Source organism: Thamnophis elegans, chromosome Z, assembly GCF_009769535.1.
Source record: "Thamnophis elegans isolate rThaEle1 chromosome Z, rThaEle1.pri, whole genome shotgun sequence".
Lineage (NCBI taxonomy): Eukaryota > Metazoa > Chordata > Lepidosauria > Squamata > Colubridae > Thamnophis > Thamnophis elegans.
In genome coordinates, this window is record NC_045558.1 from 84,222,233 (window position 1) to 84,240,535 (window position 18,303).

General features: G+C 34.3%; 1 protein-coding gene across 3 annotated transcripts in view; it reads right to left on the minus strand.

Moving 5' to 3' along the window:
* Window positions 1-10,727: 10,727 nt before the first annotated feature.
* The window catches only part of EPHA5 (EPH receptor A5), a 237,770-nt gene continuing 230,194 nt past the window's right edge, over window positions 10,728-18,303 (minus strand). For all 3 annotated transcript variants that reach the window (XM_032237901.1, XM_032237899.1, XM_032237902.1), the window contains one exon: window positions 10,728-10,833. In XM_032237901.1, coding sequence (XP_032093792.1) covers window positions 10,728-10,833 — 106 coding nt within the window. The remainder of the gene's footprint in view (window positions 10,834-18,303) is intronic.

Here is an 18,303-nt window from a genome sequence, read left to right on the forward strand (position 1 = left end):
CTGCTTCCTATCTGTTAGAAAGCTTTCAAGCAAGGAGTTACCCTGTGTAGGCCTAGTGCTTTTCCAAACTTTTGTCTGTGAAATAAATTTTGCACTTCTTTTTCTAGGATCACCAGCGGTGGGGAGAGTGGAGGGATGGAGTCAGGTGCCAGAGACTTGGCTATTGTTGGTGTATCTAGGATGGATAGTTGACAGTGGTCACCTCTCAAACCTACAATAGAAAACATTCCAGTTGCTGATTCCCTTCAGCAAGGGAGGGAGGTCTGCTGTAGCCAATGATATTTTTCAGGCTTTCCCACACATTTGCTGATTCATTTTTGAGAGCTGATTTTTCTCAGATTTTCAGAGTAATTTCTCTTTGCTGCCCTCCTCTCCCTTGTTAATACATTTCTCGTCTCATTGTATGGCATTCTATTGCTTTTCCTGTGGCTTCCTCTTTGGCTTGGCATAGATGTTTGAGCTTATCTTTGAACCAATTATTATTACTGTAGATGTGTAAGGTATTGGTTGGCACACATAAGTCTTCACAAAAGTTAATGTATGATATCATAGGGTTAGTGAGTTCAACCAAGTCCACTGAAGCAGCTTTGAAACAGTGTATGGAGTCGAGGCAAACCTGTAGCTTTAATTTTGTCTCTTCAGTTCAAGATTTCATTGTTTTAACTATTGCTTTTATGATTCAAACAGGTACAAGGTGTATCATACAGTGGTCAGAGTATCCCACAGCTGCTCAGAGCGAGAGGCATTTTTTAATGTTCATTTCATTTCATACCCTAATAAAATGGGTAGGAAGTCTGGATATCTCTGTTCAGCCCACAATATGTAGCCAAATTAAATTCTTCACCTATGCAAGGAATATTATCAATTATATATTATTATTCTATGCCAAAAGCAATCATGTTTCTGCCACTGTGTAATATAGGTACTTTATTTTGCAAGGTATTTTTCACTATCCTTTCCCATGTTAATTGGAATGGCAGGACTTCCAGTCCAAAAAAATCTGGAGGGTCTCTAGTGAAGAGTGCTATGAAGTTTATAGGATAACATCAATCAAGAAAATTATTTCTGCTCTGAGGTATTTAATTTAGCAGTACTCGTAGAGGAGGGAGAGACAATTAATGGTGGGGAGACATAAAGAATGTGGACTGATCAAATTAACATAGATTTGATTTGATGTGGATTAAGTACTGAAATTTAAAATGGGAGACTTGAAAAAGATTAAGGATTCCGTGCAATTATTCAGATGAATGGATTTGTTACTTCCTCCATCTCATATAACATAATTCTGCTTATTCCAGTTAGATTTTGAAGAACTCTTTCCATACTCCCAGCTTCTTTTGAACTGCCATTTACAGTTATATTATTCAATCAGTATAAAGGTCATCTCATCTACACTTTTGAGGCAAAGGAGGAACTGTCCTTTGCATGAGTAGCCAATAATGTCAGACTCATCAGCATTTTGGTTTTTAATGATGCAATTTGCTTCATCTCCATGCAATTGCAGCTCTGCCATTGCATCTGATGTCAAGGTCATACATCTGGAGAGCATGGTAGTAGCTCCAATCCTATTGTACATAAATATGCTTCCTAGCATATATAAAATTCATTACTTCCTTGGTATCAGAACAGCCTGGCCATTTAGAGGTTGTTAAATAGCAGGGCTGCGCACCAGTGAAGCTTTGAAGTTTGGGGAAGTATTGCCAGTCATCTTCAGGGTATTTGTTTAATATCATCAAGCAACTTGGTGCCAGCCTAATGTGCTTAGTGTGCTGATTCATAGTGTGATTCTGCGACCTGCAGTTTTGACATATATGATGCATGTCAGAGGTTCCAGGCAATTTATATTTTAAATCATACAGAAATTTATTTCATTGGAAAAGTTTACAGTTGCTTATCTCAAGACAAGTTACAAGGAGAACAACAAAAGCATAAGAAATAAGAAATGTATTCTGTGTAATCACTAGAGAGGAAAGACAATTTGGGAAGCTCCCTAAAATCCCACAGGAATAAGTCTTAGACAGAAGTTGTAACCCCCTCATAACCTTCATTGAAAGAATGATTTCTTCATTTTTTTATTAAAGTGTTCCTGCTGTTCAGACACCAGGCTGGTTAGAAGTGGGCTGACTTTGCTTCTTCCAGACACATCCTAGACTCCTGATATAGAATATAGATTGAGGTCTGGTGCCACTATAATAGCAACTGCCCTTCCCAGAGAAGTTGTACGAAGCCTATTCCATCTCTCATCCATCTAATTCTCTTTTTATACCATCTGGATCCATCTGATTGGTGCTTTATTACATTCTTTTTTTTTTACATAAAGAAGAGATATAACACAAATCAAGCTTCAGTACTATCAAGCAAAAAGCTGATGGAAATCAGAATCAGTCATCCAGATATTTTCCAGGAGGCCTAATATGCATGGAAAATGTCAAGTCACTGAAATAATTTGCAGAAGCTTAGTTCCATGATGATTCTGTTTGATAAGAATGGCTATTAATGCTACCTCAATGAGCCTTTTTATGCCCTGCCTGACTTATGGGTGATTTCCATAAAAATCACTGAAGTGAAAATGATAAACTAGCAGGAGGAAGAGATATTTCCCTAATACCAGCTGTGTCTGTGTTATGGTTTTGGACATGCTCAGTTGACTTATTTCTCCATTACATTTAGCACATTGACCCTGGTTTTCCGGCTATCACTATCAGCCTCTTAGCCTTCTAATTATGCTGACAAAGAACCTGAATACTGATTAATATCAGAATAGGCAATTGAAGATTGCACTGTAGGATGTGGTGTTAAGAGGAAGAAATGTTGCATAATTTTTATTCCTGTAATAATTTATTCCTGTAATAATTTATTCCTGTAATAATTTGGGGGAATTCACCTGATATTTTGACCTTGCACTAATTAAAAAAACAAACACCACATCTGATTCACTAAGGATATCCAAAACATGTTCCAGCCTGCCTCTGTTTTCCGCTCTTGTTTCAAGCTCCATGCTGAGACCAAGGAGTAAAAATTACTTCATCATTCTGAGTTTCAACTGGTCCTGTGGTGCAAAACCAACAAATTATTTAGATGCTTCTTCCTCAGTTCATATAACTTCCTGCAAGAAGTTAATATGAAAATATTTTAAAATCCCAATGCCCTATTAGAGGAATCTGAAAAGCCATTACATGATATTTTCCCTCTAGAGACGAGAATCCAAGAAGGTAAGAAGTCTTTAAGATGAAGGAATGAACTGCGTACAAACTCCACAGAGCTACAGTGTTTATGCATGTCTGTACGTGCACACAAATGTTTAAAGAACTAATTTACTGTGGTGAGACTTACTATATCACAGCTAAACCATACGTTTGTTCAGGCAATGGAGCCATTTAGATAATTCTTTCACATGCAGGAGTTTAGCTACAGAGATGAAATCAATGCAACAGAGCCCTTTGCTTTATTGGCCTTTCTTACTTCTTAGGTTCTTGTCTAGGGAGATTCTCAGTCATCCAGGCCATGGTTGTCCCAATGGTGCTTTTTCAAAAGGCAACTGGACTTTCTTTGTTTGTTTTTTCTTGAAAACATTTCATTTCTCATCTAAGAAGCTTTTCATTTTTTTACTGAAGAAGCTTCTTGGATGAGAAGCAAAACATCTTCAAGGAAAAACAAAGAAAATCCAGTTGCCTTTGAAAAAGCACCACTGGGACAGTTCTTAGATTCTTCTTAGGAAACATTTAACAATTGAGGAGTGCCCACAGGGGGTGATAAAATCTAGCTAGTAAACACCTAGTAGCATATATGATCTTAGAACAAAGGTAATTGAATCGAAATTCTGTGGAACTGACTTCTCTTCCCTGAACATTTTTCTTACAGTAGAAGCTTACAAATCAGACAGAAATTAATCCCACACTCTCTCGAAAAGAGGAGGGGGGAGAGAGGGAGGGAGGAGAATTTAATAGCTTCCTCTTCCTGTGTAATTTGTGCAGGTGCAGGCTGAGCTTCATAGAGTGCAACAGTGTTATTTCAAAAAATATAAAAAAGAAATGAAAAATGATTTTTTCCCCTTCTCATTATTTTCTGATTTCTAATGAGGAAAGTTATCAGGAAGAGTCCAAGATGGATTCCCTTATTACATTTTAAATTGGCAATGTGAAATAGATGAACCTTTCTTCCCATCAAGAATTTAAAAAACAAAGACATACCTTTCAACATTCATTTCACTTGGTAGTTCTCTGGTATTATTAAACAGAAAGATTGTTTAGATTTCTTCATCATTTAAAAAACAAAGATTTGGCTAGTATACAATGAAAACCACAAACATTTCCATGTTTACTGGAGAGCATGCTAATAAATGGAATAAAAATAATGGAACAATCAATTAAAAGCCAGATAATTGATCCATTAAAAATTATACATCCCCCCCTGGCACAATATATTTGTCAGAGTAATCAGATCTGCTAATTAATTATTGAGAAACCATGATTTTTATGATTTTTTTTAATGTATGGATAAAACAATCAAGACAATCCCTTTGCTCCTTTTTATATGCATATGTGCTATACTATTGGCACTTACATCATTATTCCTGCTAGTAGTATCAGCATATACATTTGGTAGTTAATCTAAAGCAAAGCACAACCTTATATAGAACGACAGGAGGGAGAACATTTATAGATCTAACAAAGCATCTTTTTTATTTTTATGAAAAAATATAAAATTCTATATGTTTACATTACAAAAACATAGACAAAAATGCACAATGGGCATTAAAAAGGGGAAAAGCAAGTACATATAATAATATCGCATTTACTATGAATTCCAGTATCAATTACAAAATGATTCTAGAAATGGAATTAGTGAGAAGATCCTCTTGGCAACAAGTTAATTAATTATCAAAAAGTTACTTGCACATTACTAATCAAGTGTTTTGCATATAAAAATTGGAACTCTAAAATTTCCTGCCATTTAACCTCTCCAGGTTGTATTCAATACTAATATACCACTACCTTGTAACTATTGTAGTTTTTTTATTATTCAGGGGAAAAACAATTAAAAGGTCACTCTTAAGAAACCATGTGCAAAGGATATGTAAAGGCCTTGTTAATTAAAAAAAATTACAAAGGAAAACATATTCCAGATCTTTGAGCGTTGCATAAGTATGCAACAGTGCAATCTGGAAAAAGGCAGCAGGTTGAAATTTGTCTAAACTGAAGATTTCAAGGACCTTATAATCTTGCTCTGCTTAGTAAACATTTCCTTTTGCTGTTTAAATCTGGCAGAATTATAGCAAAAATAGAATATCACAATGATTATATTCTTATTAATACGGCTTGTTTAGGTAAATAACTTTGGGCAGGACAGATATGAAAGGTCCATGTTTCTCCTAATTTAGGGATGCCTAAACACCAGTGATTGTCCCCTCCAATCTCCAACAGTCTTTCTGTTATAATTCATGGCAAGATTGCACTATACTTTATTGAAGGTTTACTTTTGGAAATATCAAACATTTCCATTCCATAGGGTAGTGTTATGCCTAAAATGTAACAAATCCATAGCCCAGATAATATGATACAAACAGGGAAATTATCTCTCCCATTTTTTCTTTTTCTGAAAAAAAATCTTGCTATTATTTACAAGAAAAATTATCTAACCCAATTTAGCTATTTATCTATACCATACCTTATCAGCATTGCCACAAGCTGGAAGGAAACTATGATTCCCCTCCCCCCAAATAAACATTCATCCTAATGTCTTTTTTTCAGACTTTCAATTTCCCTTTTGAAAAAGTCAGAAGCATATGTTGGAAGTAAAATCAGGTTTCCCTTCCAAGTTTTCTATTTCCAACCTTTGAGAGAACAAAATGATCAGTTCTGTGACTTGTGGGATGTGTTCCTGGGATCTAGAGATCCACAGATTAAGTATATTCAGTTTACCTAACAGATTATCTTGGTTGATAATCAATTTCAATTTACACTCATACAAATTTTTCTTTTTTAAAAAATACCCTTCTGAGGGCTCCTGGTGCTTTATTCCTTTTTTTATTTTTGCCTATATCACTAAAAGAGAACAGCATTGCAGAATTCTTGAGTGTAAAAGGAATTGAATCTCTATCAGGTCATGAACCTCAGTAAAGACTTTTTCTAACTAAGTTCCTTTGAGATAGATAGACTGTTAGATTTCCAGTGCAAATATTTTTTCTATGCAGTTAAGACTGACATATTTTTTGTTGGAAGTGAAGGATCAATATTTAATTCTAGTTCAAGCAAGTTCAGACTGTTGAATGAAAATGCCTACCTGAAGGTAATCCTATAAAAACAAAAAGCAATAGGATCTTCATCAAGATGCATTTCTGGATATTAACCCATCAGTGGTAGGATTTGAATGCACACCTGACAGCTTTATACATAAATCCTAAAAGCAAAGAAGGCTGAGCAACTTCATGTTGTAGAGGAGAAAAAGGCAAATGAGTATTATGACCCCATAGTATTAAACCCTAAAACTTGAAAGATTGAACTTTAGCAGCATTTTCCTTGCTTACAAATACCACAAAATAGTTTAATTCAATCAGTAAAAATATTAGAATGAAGAAAATGATTCATTAGTCCTATTTTTCAAGATGCTGCTGCTTCCGTCTTCTTTCCCTGACAGGGAAGAACTGATTCTTCTCACAGCAGCTCTGATGGTAGGATGTCTGTATGCAGGAACAAGCAGGCATTGCCCTTAAATCCATATTTACTTTTGCGTTTTGAAAAACTGTCTTTAATTTACTACAGTGAGGGATTGATTCAGTCAAATATTCACAGTCCATTTCCCTTATCCCAAAGTCTTGTATATGAATTCCAGAGACAAAACGGAACATACAAAGAGAAAAGGAGTAAGGAAGGGGGAAACCGAGAAAAAAAATCCATATCTGGATGGTTATATAATTTATAGGACTATAATCCCAGAGCAGATTTACAAAATTCAAACTACAATTTAAATGTTCCTGAGTTAGGCAGTGGCTTGAGATGTGTTATGAAGAAGAGACTTAGAAAGTGACCTCTATGTGCTATTTCCCAGACAAAATTCTCAGGATGTTTCTGAACTTGGCAGATTTTTTTTTGTGTAGAAACAATTCCAAAGAAATCTACAACAATGTGGGTACTGTACTAGAACACCTACATCTTTCTTTGCATGTCATGAAAATCTCGTCTGGGCAAACAGATAAACATATGGGAGAACCAGGCTTGAACCAGGCTAAGAGTTCAAACTTAGGGTGATAATATTTTATATAATCTATACCCTTAATAAAATGATTAAAATAATGATTAAAATTTATTTTAAAATAAAATATAGTCATGGCTTTGTGGACTTCCAGGCATAGCTCAGTTATTGTTATCTGCATTCTAAAATTTGTAGCAGAAAAACCATTCCATCAAATGATATGCTGCTGTGTGAACTTTCTGATACAGATATCTTAATAGTAACAGCCATAATGTTCAAGTTTCCTTATAATGTATCAAAGACTCAATTTGTGAAATATTAAGCATCATGTTTCTGTTTTTAAATATTATCTGACTGGAAAAAACTTTACTTAATTCAAGTCAATAGGATATAATTTTTGAAGGATGGTGTTCATTTTCAGTTGTTCATTAGGTGTACATTATAAGTAGTCAAAGGTCAAAAGTACATGCATCAAAGAAACAGGATTGTATTTCCATTGACAGAATAATGTCCATTTTAATGATACTCATTTAAATTTGTTAATGACTGGCTGAAAGACTGCTAAGAACTGATGCACTATAACTCATTAACTTGAAGGAAGAAAAGAAGGGTAATATCTCGGTAGGCAAAATCAGAACTAAGGACAATTAGGAAACATATGATAGTAGGACGGGCCAGCATTTTGTAGAGAAATCCTCAATTCTCCACCATTAACAAGACACATGGAATAAAAAAGGCTGCTTATATCATCTCTAGATAGAAGAGTCTTGTAATGCAAGAAAAACATCCACTGTTCCTCCTGCCTGACATTTTCATTTTGTGAGGGTTATGTTACAAACAATTGCAGCCACGAAGGTACAAATAATCTTTAGTAGATCTCTTGAAACTTCCAATAATGTTATTTATTACCTGAAAAACAGTTGTAGCCTAAATTGTTTTGTGTCTACCTTCCCCCACCCCATTTTTTCTCTAGTAGCCCACCATCTAACAAAATGTAATGTGAAAGGCATCTGACAAGCATTCCTTGTTTGCTGAGTTCTTGATCATAAAAGCAGCCTTCATCCTTTGTCTCCCCCAATCATGTTTTTAAATGAGCTTGGCATTTTGCCAAGTGCTGGCAGCTATAGGAAAGAAAAGCTAATCTTCTTCCCACAGGCATTTGATTTGTTATTAGGGTTCCTCAAGTTGTGACCATCTATGTGCCTCTCATCTATATATCTCTTTGAACATCAATTGGCAATTCTTTTAAAAAAATTCCCCCATGAAGAAATCTTCCTTCATCTTGAGATAGATTTGGAATGGAAGACATTTTCCTACTATCCTCTAGACACTTATTTCAAAAATTTATAACTGCTCTTAATTTTTCTATTTCTTTTAAGAGATGCGATAATGTTTGAAATAATATAGAAGCAAGTTTTGGCTCAAGCTTTCAGTCCTTCTAACTTCTAGTTCAAATAAAAGGTCAGTATCAGCTTTTGAAGTATTATTTCACCACACATTATTAACTTGTCCCTTTCTGTACTCTTCCAGTAAATTGGACAAAGCAGTGGGGAAAAGGTAGGGGTTTTTAGGAAAAAATGATGAATGTGGCACCATAAAAAGGACTATTACTCATACTTTGAATGTTCTTTTTCCTCCTTCTGGAAAAAACTGGGATAATATCTGATTATTCTGAATTAAAATTGGTACAATCAAACTGTGAACTTATTTTTCAATTAATATGTTGATTACATACATTCAATTTGCAGTTACTGTCACTGATTATAATGATGCTCCCACATTACATGACCTAGGATTTGAAATATAAAATGATGCATGATTTGGTGTATGACTCCATCTTTGAATTTGTGGTTAATATGGGTTAATGTGAGGGATTAGCTGTTTAGGTACCTCTCAGGGCAGTATCATCCTCAAAGTTTCTATTCAGCACTGCATTTAGTCAGTGAATCAAATCTGGAACAATTTCTGTCACTGGAACACTTGTGAGGTTGACCATCACACAAATGAATTTACTGACCAAAAGAGTAGAACAAGTTTGCCTTACAAAGGCAAATCATATACGTTTATATCTTTTATTAGCCAATTCATGCAAATTGATCAGTAATAAATTACTGAACATAACACTGAATCCAGAGGGGAAGGAACCAATGCTTCATAATTATGTCCATTACAAAATTATTGAATCTTTTAATCTTTTAAAAGGAAGTAGTATAGGGTAAATTGTGAATACAATACGTTAGGAAAGATCTGTGGCATGTGCTTAAAATAATTAAAATGCAAAGAATAAAAGTTTCCTGGAGCTACAAAAACTACTGTATAAATTTTATGCTTAAAAGTTGCACATTTGAGTTACTGTGCACACTGATGATTTCAGGAGGGACAGGAAACAAAGTAGGGTCTTTTGTCCACCAGTAGTTTCCTAGAAATCTTATGAAGCTACTTCTGGCTTTTATGCTCTCTCTCGCACTAGAAATTATTCAAACATTTTCAAGCATAATAAATATTAACTATTCTCCCTCAAGAAACATGGGTTACTTTCCCAATAATGACTTATATTGCCTTCCAGATGCATCCATTATTTTATTTATTTATTTGATTTATATGCTGCCCATGTCATCTGGACATCATTGGATCTCATTGGAGTGACTTATTAGAATCATGGACTCATTGGAATCATGGACTGATCACATTAATGAAGGCTGTGTGATGTAGAAGTGACCAATGAGGAAATGGCTACAGATTCCTCAGGAAGCTGAGTTCTGAAGTCAGTATTTAATATTCTGCTAATTTCCAATATATCTTTGCTGTAATAAAACTGCATTAAAACACAAATAATTAATGTGAAAAATACAATGTTCTGCAAATACAAGCAACTGTATTTTCAGATATTGTATTAAAGATGGGCTAATCTCATATCAACAAAAACAAATTAAAGTATACACATACATACATATATATACACGCACACATACACACATACACACCTGAATGTTCATCAAGGAATGCGTATATAATAATATCTATAGCTTAGTTGCTGTACAGAAGCAGCATTTTAAAAAATATACAAAACAAGAAATAGTTTTGTCAAGAGATAATCTAATATTGCGCTTCATTATTCTTCCATCAATGCTTGAGGCAAACCTCAGGAAACTCTACCTTTTAGTACAAATTATCAAATGAGTAGAAAATACTCCTATTCAAGTCCTTAGAAATATTAATATTAATAGTTATCATTGTCAGTTTTTTAAAAAAGGTCTATGTTGTTTATTTTTTATTGTTGAAGCAGGCTAACTTAATTATAACCATGTATACAGCATATATCTATTTCCGCTGTTCATAGATATTAATTTTACTTCAAAATGAAGCCACAAAGAAGTAGAGTGTAACACTGATTATAAATTTATGACTGAGACCAATGTTCCTCTGTTGCATTATAAAAACCACAGCTTTCTGTGTCATTTTAAATAAATGTCAGGTGTAAATTTTAAATGTGCAAGGTTGCTCACTTTTAAAAAGTGATAGTCATTTAAAAAAAATTACAGTGGCACCATCCCATTTACCAGCTGGACCTTCATTTCTTGAAGGCTGTTCATTATCTTCTTCTGGTGCCCAACAAGTGTGATTCCAAGATGCCTCAAATCCCTGTATGAAGAAAGCATATGTTGATTCTAAAGGCTGATACCCTGGGATGTTGGATGAACTTGATCAACCCATATGTTGATCTGTTTTGAATATCCATGTTTTCAAATTATATCACTTAAATCAGTTCATTAAATTATAAGCATTGTTTTAAAATTTGTCTTTTCTCCTTTAACTATCAGAGGATGCCAGGATTTCTTGCTATTTCTGAGGAAATATCAAATGGGAAAGCTTTTCTTGAAAACTGAAGAAATGTGAGAAAATGATTATGGAAAAGAGAGATTAAATTATTTTTCTACTAAGCCATTTATCCTCATCCCACCCTGAAAAATCAAATGAAAATATTTTTGCTGTTAAGAAATATTTGTAGTCACACAGACAGATATAAACAATCCAGTAAAAAAATAGTTTTTAATTCTCTTTGTTTTTTCCCTGCGTAGAAAAGAAGGATGAAATGGGCCATCACTGCCCATTTTAGTGTAGTTTCTGGTGCTACTCTTCCCCAGGGAACAGAACAGTGATCCTTCCTATAGGTAATCGAGTTGATAGTTCACTTAGTGACTAAGTGAACAAAGTTACAACATCCCCACAAAAAATACTTTGACCTGGTCCCAAACTTATGTACTTTGCAGCATCACAGTGGTTGTTCGCACTTAAACAACTGCAACATGCTCTTTTGATGCCATGCTGAAAGCCCTACACTGCCCACACTTGCCTTCTGTGCAGCCTTGGGTGTTGGAGTCTTGGTCTAGCTAGGCAGAGAAGCCCTGAGCTGGTGTCTCCCCTTCCCTGCTGAGCCCCAGTCTCTCTCACAAGTGATACTGCCCTGCCCTGCCACTTGTTGGAGGGCCAAAACTGTCTGTCTTTCACAAATTGCATCATTGTTGAGCTGGAGAGCTTGGTGTGACAGTCCCCTGCTTCCCTCACTTGCTCTTCTTAAGAAGAACATCTTGAGTTACAAAGATAAAGATGGAGCTGAAAAACAGGTTTGTTGCAATTTTAAAGGAGTGCTTTTGACAAGCAAGGGGAGCAGGGCCGTGGTATACCAAGCTCCAAGCGGTACAATGTATGAAATTCAGGCAGGTTCAGCACCAGCAAGTGGCAGGGCATGCCCCACCCACTTATGAGAAAGGTTGGGGTTCAGCAGTGAAGGGGAGTAACCAGCTTCTCTGCCTGGATGGACAAGGGCTTTGGCACCCAAGGCTGCATAGAAAGTGAGTGTGGGCAGCGTGGGACTCCGAAATGTGGTGCCAAAAGTAAGTTAGTGGTTGATGACTGGGTGGAGAGGAAAAGCCCAAGAAGCTTGAGAACCCAAGGGATGGGAAGAAGAGCATGGGATCTCTCAGTGGGTTACGGGAGGCCTTGGGTGTCAGAAGCACTAGTCCCCCCATGGCCTTCCCCACTCTGAGATACTCATGCACTTAATGACCCACACATACAATTAGCAAATGTGTGAGCGATAGCGGGGAGTTTCCAAGTTCATTTTACATGATTCATTCTATTTCATTCATAACTTGTATAAGAAAAACAAGGCATGCATAGGTATTCCTATTTTCGTTTCCTGTGCCTTGAGGAATTGGATTGCTTATTTCAACAGATAGATTAATTGCACCTACTCCATCAAAGCCTACATTTGCTTAATTTAGGAGAAACATAAAAATATAATCTAGTCAAAAAAGCAGGACGGGTAGCATTTCAAGATAAAGGAAATGTTGGAAACTGCAGCGTCTGAGGAAGCATGCAAATTTTTGTGAGTGTCAGGTTTTGGTTTGTAGCTCCCTCCCTGGTTATTTAAACCATATAATTTAGACAGAATAGTAGTCTTATTGTTATAGGACAGATTTTTATGGAAAAAAGATCATATCCCTGGGGCTGGCCAATTACATGCATGGGCTAGTATTGACTGAAAAAGACAAACATAATTTCTAGGACTTCTTCATTTATTCTTCTGAGAATTTTATAAGGAAGATATGAATTGCATATATAGAAACTATAATAGCATTAGAACTATTTTTAGTGGGAAATCAGTACCACTGAAGTATTTTCTTTAGATAATTTTCTTTTCAGCTTGTTTTTGTAAAAGTTACTATTTCATTGCATGTATGTATGCTTGGTATATGTCTGAAAAATAACGCTTGCCTTCTACAGAATGAAGAAAATAATCTGTCCATCTATTACTCATTTGCAATCTCTACTTTGATTGAAGAGTGGCATATAGCTTTTTAAATACACGTTTGTGTATATGTGTGTATCTAGATGTGTACACACTGTCACATACATACATCCACATATATTGCTTCTTCATAACAACCATAATTGATAGTATCAAGGCCAGCTAAAAATTGCCCAGCAGTATCTTTTAGTTATCTGACAACCAAAAAAGACTAGCTAAACAGAGTATGAACATCAGAGCAGAATTAAAATGGAGAGATTTGAAGTGGAAAACTTGTGGATATATGTATTGTTAATCCAACTTTTTCCTTCTTTTCCTGAATGTTATCATTTATTGACATTCTAGTGTAGAGATATCAAAAAGAGTATTATAGATTGCCTAAGGAATACTTAATCTATCATAGAAATAGGTTTTGAACACATTTAATATTAACACTATATACCCTTAAATAATGTGAAAAGTAATATAATCCCATTAAATCAATGGATATCCTGCCTCATTTACCAGAGTTACTAATTGTGTTTACTGAAACATATTCTGTTTGAGTTACCACTACAGAACCATATTTTGCTTGAATAAGGCTCAAAAAGTGCAGATTCTGTTTCTTTCCCCAGGAAAATTTATTGTATTTTATTGTCATACTGTTGACACTATGATCAAGTCCTGGTACAAAAAAATGGTAAAGAAAACTGATGTTGCTTCACATCATTATTATACTTTTAAAAGGTAGTCAGTGTGACTAAAAACTATACATACTTAAAAATGTTTATTTTCATAACTTGTAATCTGCACTTCAAGCATATTAGAAAAGGATGGAGGTCTTGTACCTGAAAGGATAGCCTTTGATATGTTCAGGAATGCACAGAGTATATGAGACAGCTTAGTTAGTTAAGTTTTCAATTCTTGTGGGAAGACATAAAGCGTTCATCTGCTCTTGTTGTTTATCCTTTCCAAAAGAAGCATGGCATGATAATTAATTTTCAAATATATACATGTCAGCAGATGAAGAATAAGGTTAAAAAGCAAGAGCCGGTGAATTCCTGATATTTTTTTCATAAAGGGACTTTGTTTTTATTAAAAACAAACATTTATTTTAAAAGAAAAATAAAACAATTACAATGTAACACAACACAGCACTCACACATATTTGTAAATTTTCAGAGCCGTCCACTGGATGAAAAGCAACAAGGTATCCTGAGATTGAGTATGTATCTTTCAAAAGGGAGATATGATGAAGTCCACCTTTTGTTGTTAGCCATTAAAGTCCAGTCAAGTATGCAATTTAAGAGGCCAGTTTCATTACTTAGCTATTCTTGAGGGTTGTTCTGGCACTCAAAATCATCAGAAATTGTCCATAAAGTTAGAAATAGTTGCTCTTTTTTCTGTGAGAACAGGACGAGAATCCAGATGGAAGTAGGGGTAGAAAACAGGATCCATCTCTTGCTAGAATTAGAACTACATGGCAACAATAATATTGGAACATACTGGTTGTCAGGTCATTGAAAGAGGATCTGGAACAGAGCACAGGACTTGGGACAACTGCTATGGGATCCATTTAAAAAAAAGTTACTTTTGAGAATATGCCTTTGAAAAAGACCTTGCTAGCTAGCAAGCTTATTAATGATAATTGAAAGAAAGCCACCAAGATTTTCAGATTGAGGATAATTTAAAACAACTCCAAAAAATCATTGTGTATTCCTTTGAAGGAATCTTAAGTTTGCCATTCACACTTAAGAGTTTGCCACTCAAGTGCCATACAAGCTTTAAAATCTTGGCATTATCTTTCTCACTTAAATTGAATAGCTTGCCTTCACAAAGACTGAGATCTTCATTTCTAATAATTAGACTATTATTCTATGTAAGCTTCTTGCCCGGGGTCAAATTTCAAGATAAAAGTCCTGGGAAACCAGCAAAACCAAATAATGAATTTTAAACAATGGTGAATGGCGAAATCTATTTTCAAGTTCTGAGTTTTGATTTTATTTGAACTCCCCAAGTCCCAGCTCTGGAACAATATGAATACTCAATCCTAGTAAGTATGTTACAACATATATAAATCGATACATTTTCCATGTTTCTTTCTTCTTCTAAATAGTTAACCACAACCTTTTGTTTTCTGGGAAACTGAAAGTTACTTTGGGTTTAGAATAAAGATGCATATTTTCCATCCAAACATGTTCTCAGGATTTCAGTTCTCAGCTGTTATAAATAATTTGAAACTTTTAAAGGCCCCATGCTTTTTCTTGAAGCTTCATGTATCCTTAACAACATTCAGAGTAAATTGTCACAATTTCATTTGTTCTAGGAAATATTTGAGAAATTCAACAACAGATTCAGTTTAACAGGATGATTTCAAATGGAGGTTAATAAACCATTTGGAAGGTTTTTTTTTGTTTTTTTAAAACTGGATCTTCATTGTAACCAAGGATTTAGAGTTAATGGCCTATTGGCTTAATGTACTTTTCCAACTCTATGATTCTATGACAAATAGATCTAATAACCTATTGGTTTCTTCATAGAAACTGACTAATTCAGAAGATGTTGCAATTATATGAAATGAAACAATTACTCATTTATTAATAAGATTGAGTTTGTATTGTAAATTTGTTTTGTTGCAATAGTTGGGGGGCTTGTTTGCAAATTTACATTTACAATAAAGATTGACTTATCAATTGATAGAAAGTAATGTATTTTTCAGAGTATAAGATGCACCGGAGTATAAAATGCACAAAGATTTCAAAGAGGCAAATTAAAAAAAAAGTTTTTGCACTCTGCAGACCTGCCAAAAATGCCCCCCCCTTTTTTGAAAAAGGGGCCTGTTTTCATAAAAAAAAGGGCATGCTTAGCCTTTAGGAGGCTTGTAGAGTGCTCCTGGTGGCTGGGTGGTGGTGGTCTTTCAGTACCTATACATGAAAATGTGTTTTACACATACACATATGGACCGAAAAGTATAAAAATACAAAAATATAGAAACTATATTAATCAAGTAGTTGAATGTTTTGTCTGTATCAAATAATCCAATCAGGCTTCAAATACATTCTCATAGCCAATTTACTTGTAAAATATAAACTGTGATTCAGAAGGTATATAAATGAGCTTTGATTTCTCTGTTTTATCTTATATTTAATGTTTCAAGTGGATCTCATGGATTTTCCCAGCAATAAAAATTAAAGCATATTTTAAAAATTGAAATACAAGAATTATAGCTGATGAATTCTAAAAGTGAAATTATTTATATGATAGGAATAATGGATGGAACAAATTAAAGATAGTTAGTAATAATAAATCATCTAGGAATATTTTCATGGTTTGTTTTTAAAGTGGATGGATGGTTGGATTAATGTAAGATACCAGATATTCTGAACTGCTACACAATCTGACGAGGTAAAAAATCTTTTACAATGAACTAGTCTCCAAAATGAATAAAAGGAGGAAGACATTGCTTTCAAATCTTTCCAAAATTAAAAGTATCATAGAGTTGGAATGGGACATTTTGGCCATTAGGTCCAATCCTATTCACAATGTAGGAATCAATTGTCAGAAATATACACATTTTTTACACAAAAGTTGAGCAAGAAGTGCATGCCTTTGGTCATCTTTGACTTTGGCATCCAAGAAGCTTAACCAAAAGTGGGTCCTGGTTTATATATGCAGCAGGCTGCTGAAATAGAAGAGTCTATAACATTTCAAGTGGAAGAGGGTAACTTTGGTGACTATAAAACTGGATCAAGAAGATGTAAAGCATCCCTTTTCTGTGAAATGCTTATACTCCATTTTCAGGGAACTTAAGACAGGAACATTAAAAATGTGAACCTTTATGGCAGTCCGAAGAAGGATCATCTGAATGCTTTATCATTTAGGAGTTTGTCAGAACCAGAACTTTAATGTAAGGTAGCATAACAAATCCCTTTCATTCTTATGGCTTGATGGACAGAAGAGTTTGAGATGGATTAGCAGAATGATGCAAACTCAATATTTTATCCATGAATAGTTTCCAAACAATATTTGTTTTATTATATAACTAGCGTAGAAAATAAATAAAGAAAAAATGTTTTTCAGTAAATTCTGGGATATTTATGGTGAGTCTATAGAAACAGATGATACGAATATGGAAAAAGAGAGATTTGGAATCTTCTTTCTATAACTACTCAGCCCAACCCAGTCCAAATCTTATCTTAATTTTCTGCTTGAGTGACATCAACAATCTAATTTCTATTAGAACACATCTATACAGTACAAATGTATTCAGCAAGAATTCTGAAATTATAGTTTTGTTGAGTACATCAAAAACTTCTTTCTAAAGATCCTAAGGCCTGCACACTGAAAACTATAGGTCTCAGAATTCTGGGATTTGTAAACACAATTTCAAAGGCACTGGGTTGGAGAAAAGCAGAATGTGGAAGAAATAAACCTTCAGCCTCTATAACACATAATCTACAGCTTAATGATATATTTTGTTAAATATTCATTTAAACAGTTACCTTTTCTGCATGATTCTTACTCTGATCTCATAGAAAATTATACTTGTATGAACTCCTTTACAATCATTATGTATGTATGTATGTATGTATGTGTGTGTGTGTGTGTGTGTGTATGTGTATACACAGACACACACACGTATATATAAACACACACACATGCCATGGAACCTGAAATCAACTGGATTAAATCTTAAATAAAGTATTAAAACATGAGGATGAAAACTTCATTAAAAACAGCAGAGAACATTATTTGACATGTTTAACTCAATTAAGGGATAGTATATTCCATCTAGTTTTAAGCACTTCTACTTGTAAATCTATTTTTTTAAAAGCCAAAATCCCTTTAAAATTTGATAAAAGTTGTGTACTTGTGTTAATTTGTACAATATGACAAGTAAAAAATGAAATTATTTCTGGGGCATAATGTTTTAAAAATAATATTTTATATAATCAAAGGGGAAATATGACATCCACAATCAAAAGTATAATAAATGCTAAATAAATTAATAATTAGTATAATAATTGCTAAGGCACAAATTAATGTCCATATTATTTAACATAAGTGCAAATACCCAATTATTTATATTTTATCAGATTGAAACAGAAAGATACTTGTAAACATACAGGACATACCTGAATTAAATTATTATGCAGATTGATACATATACAACAGACAAAAGAATATCAGGGAAATCTAAATTTATAACACCAGTGCAGGAATTCTGAAAATTCAACCTATTTTTTCTTATTTCCTTTTCACAGTTAAGACATTTTCTAAAAGTAGATTCTGTTTCTATGTTTGATGCTTTATAAACCCTA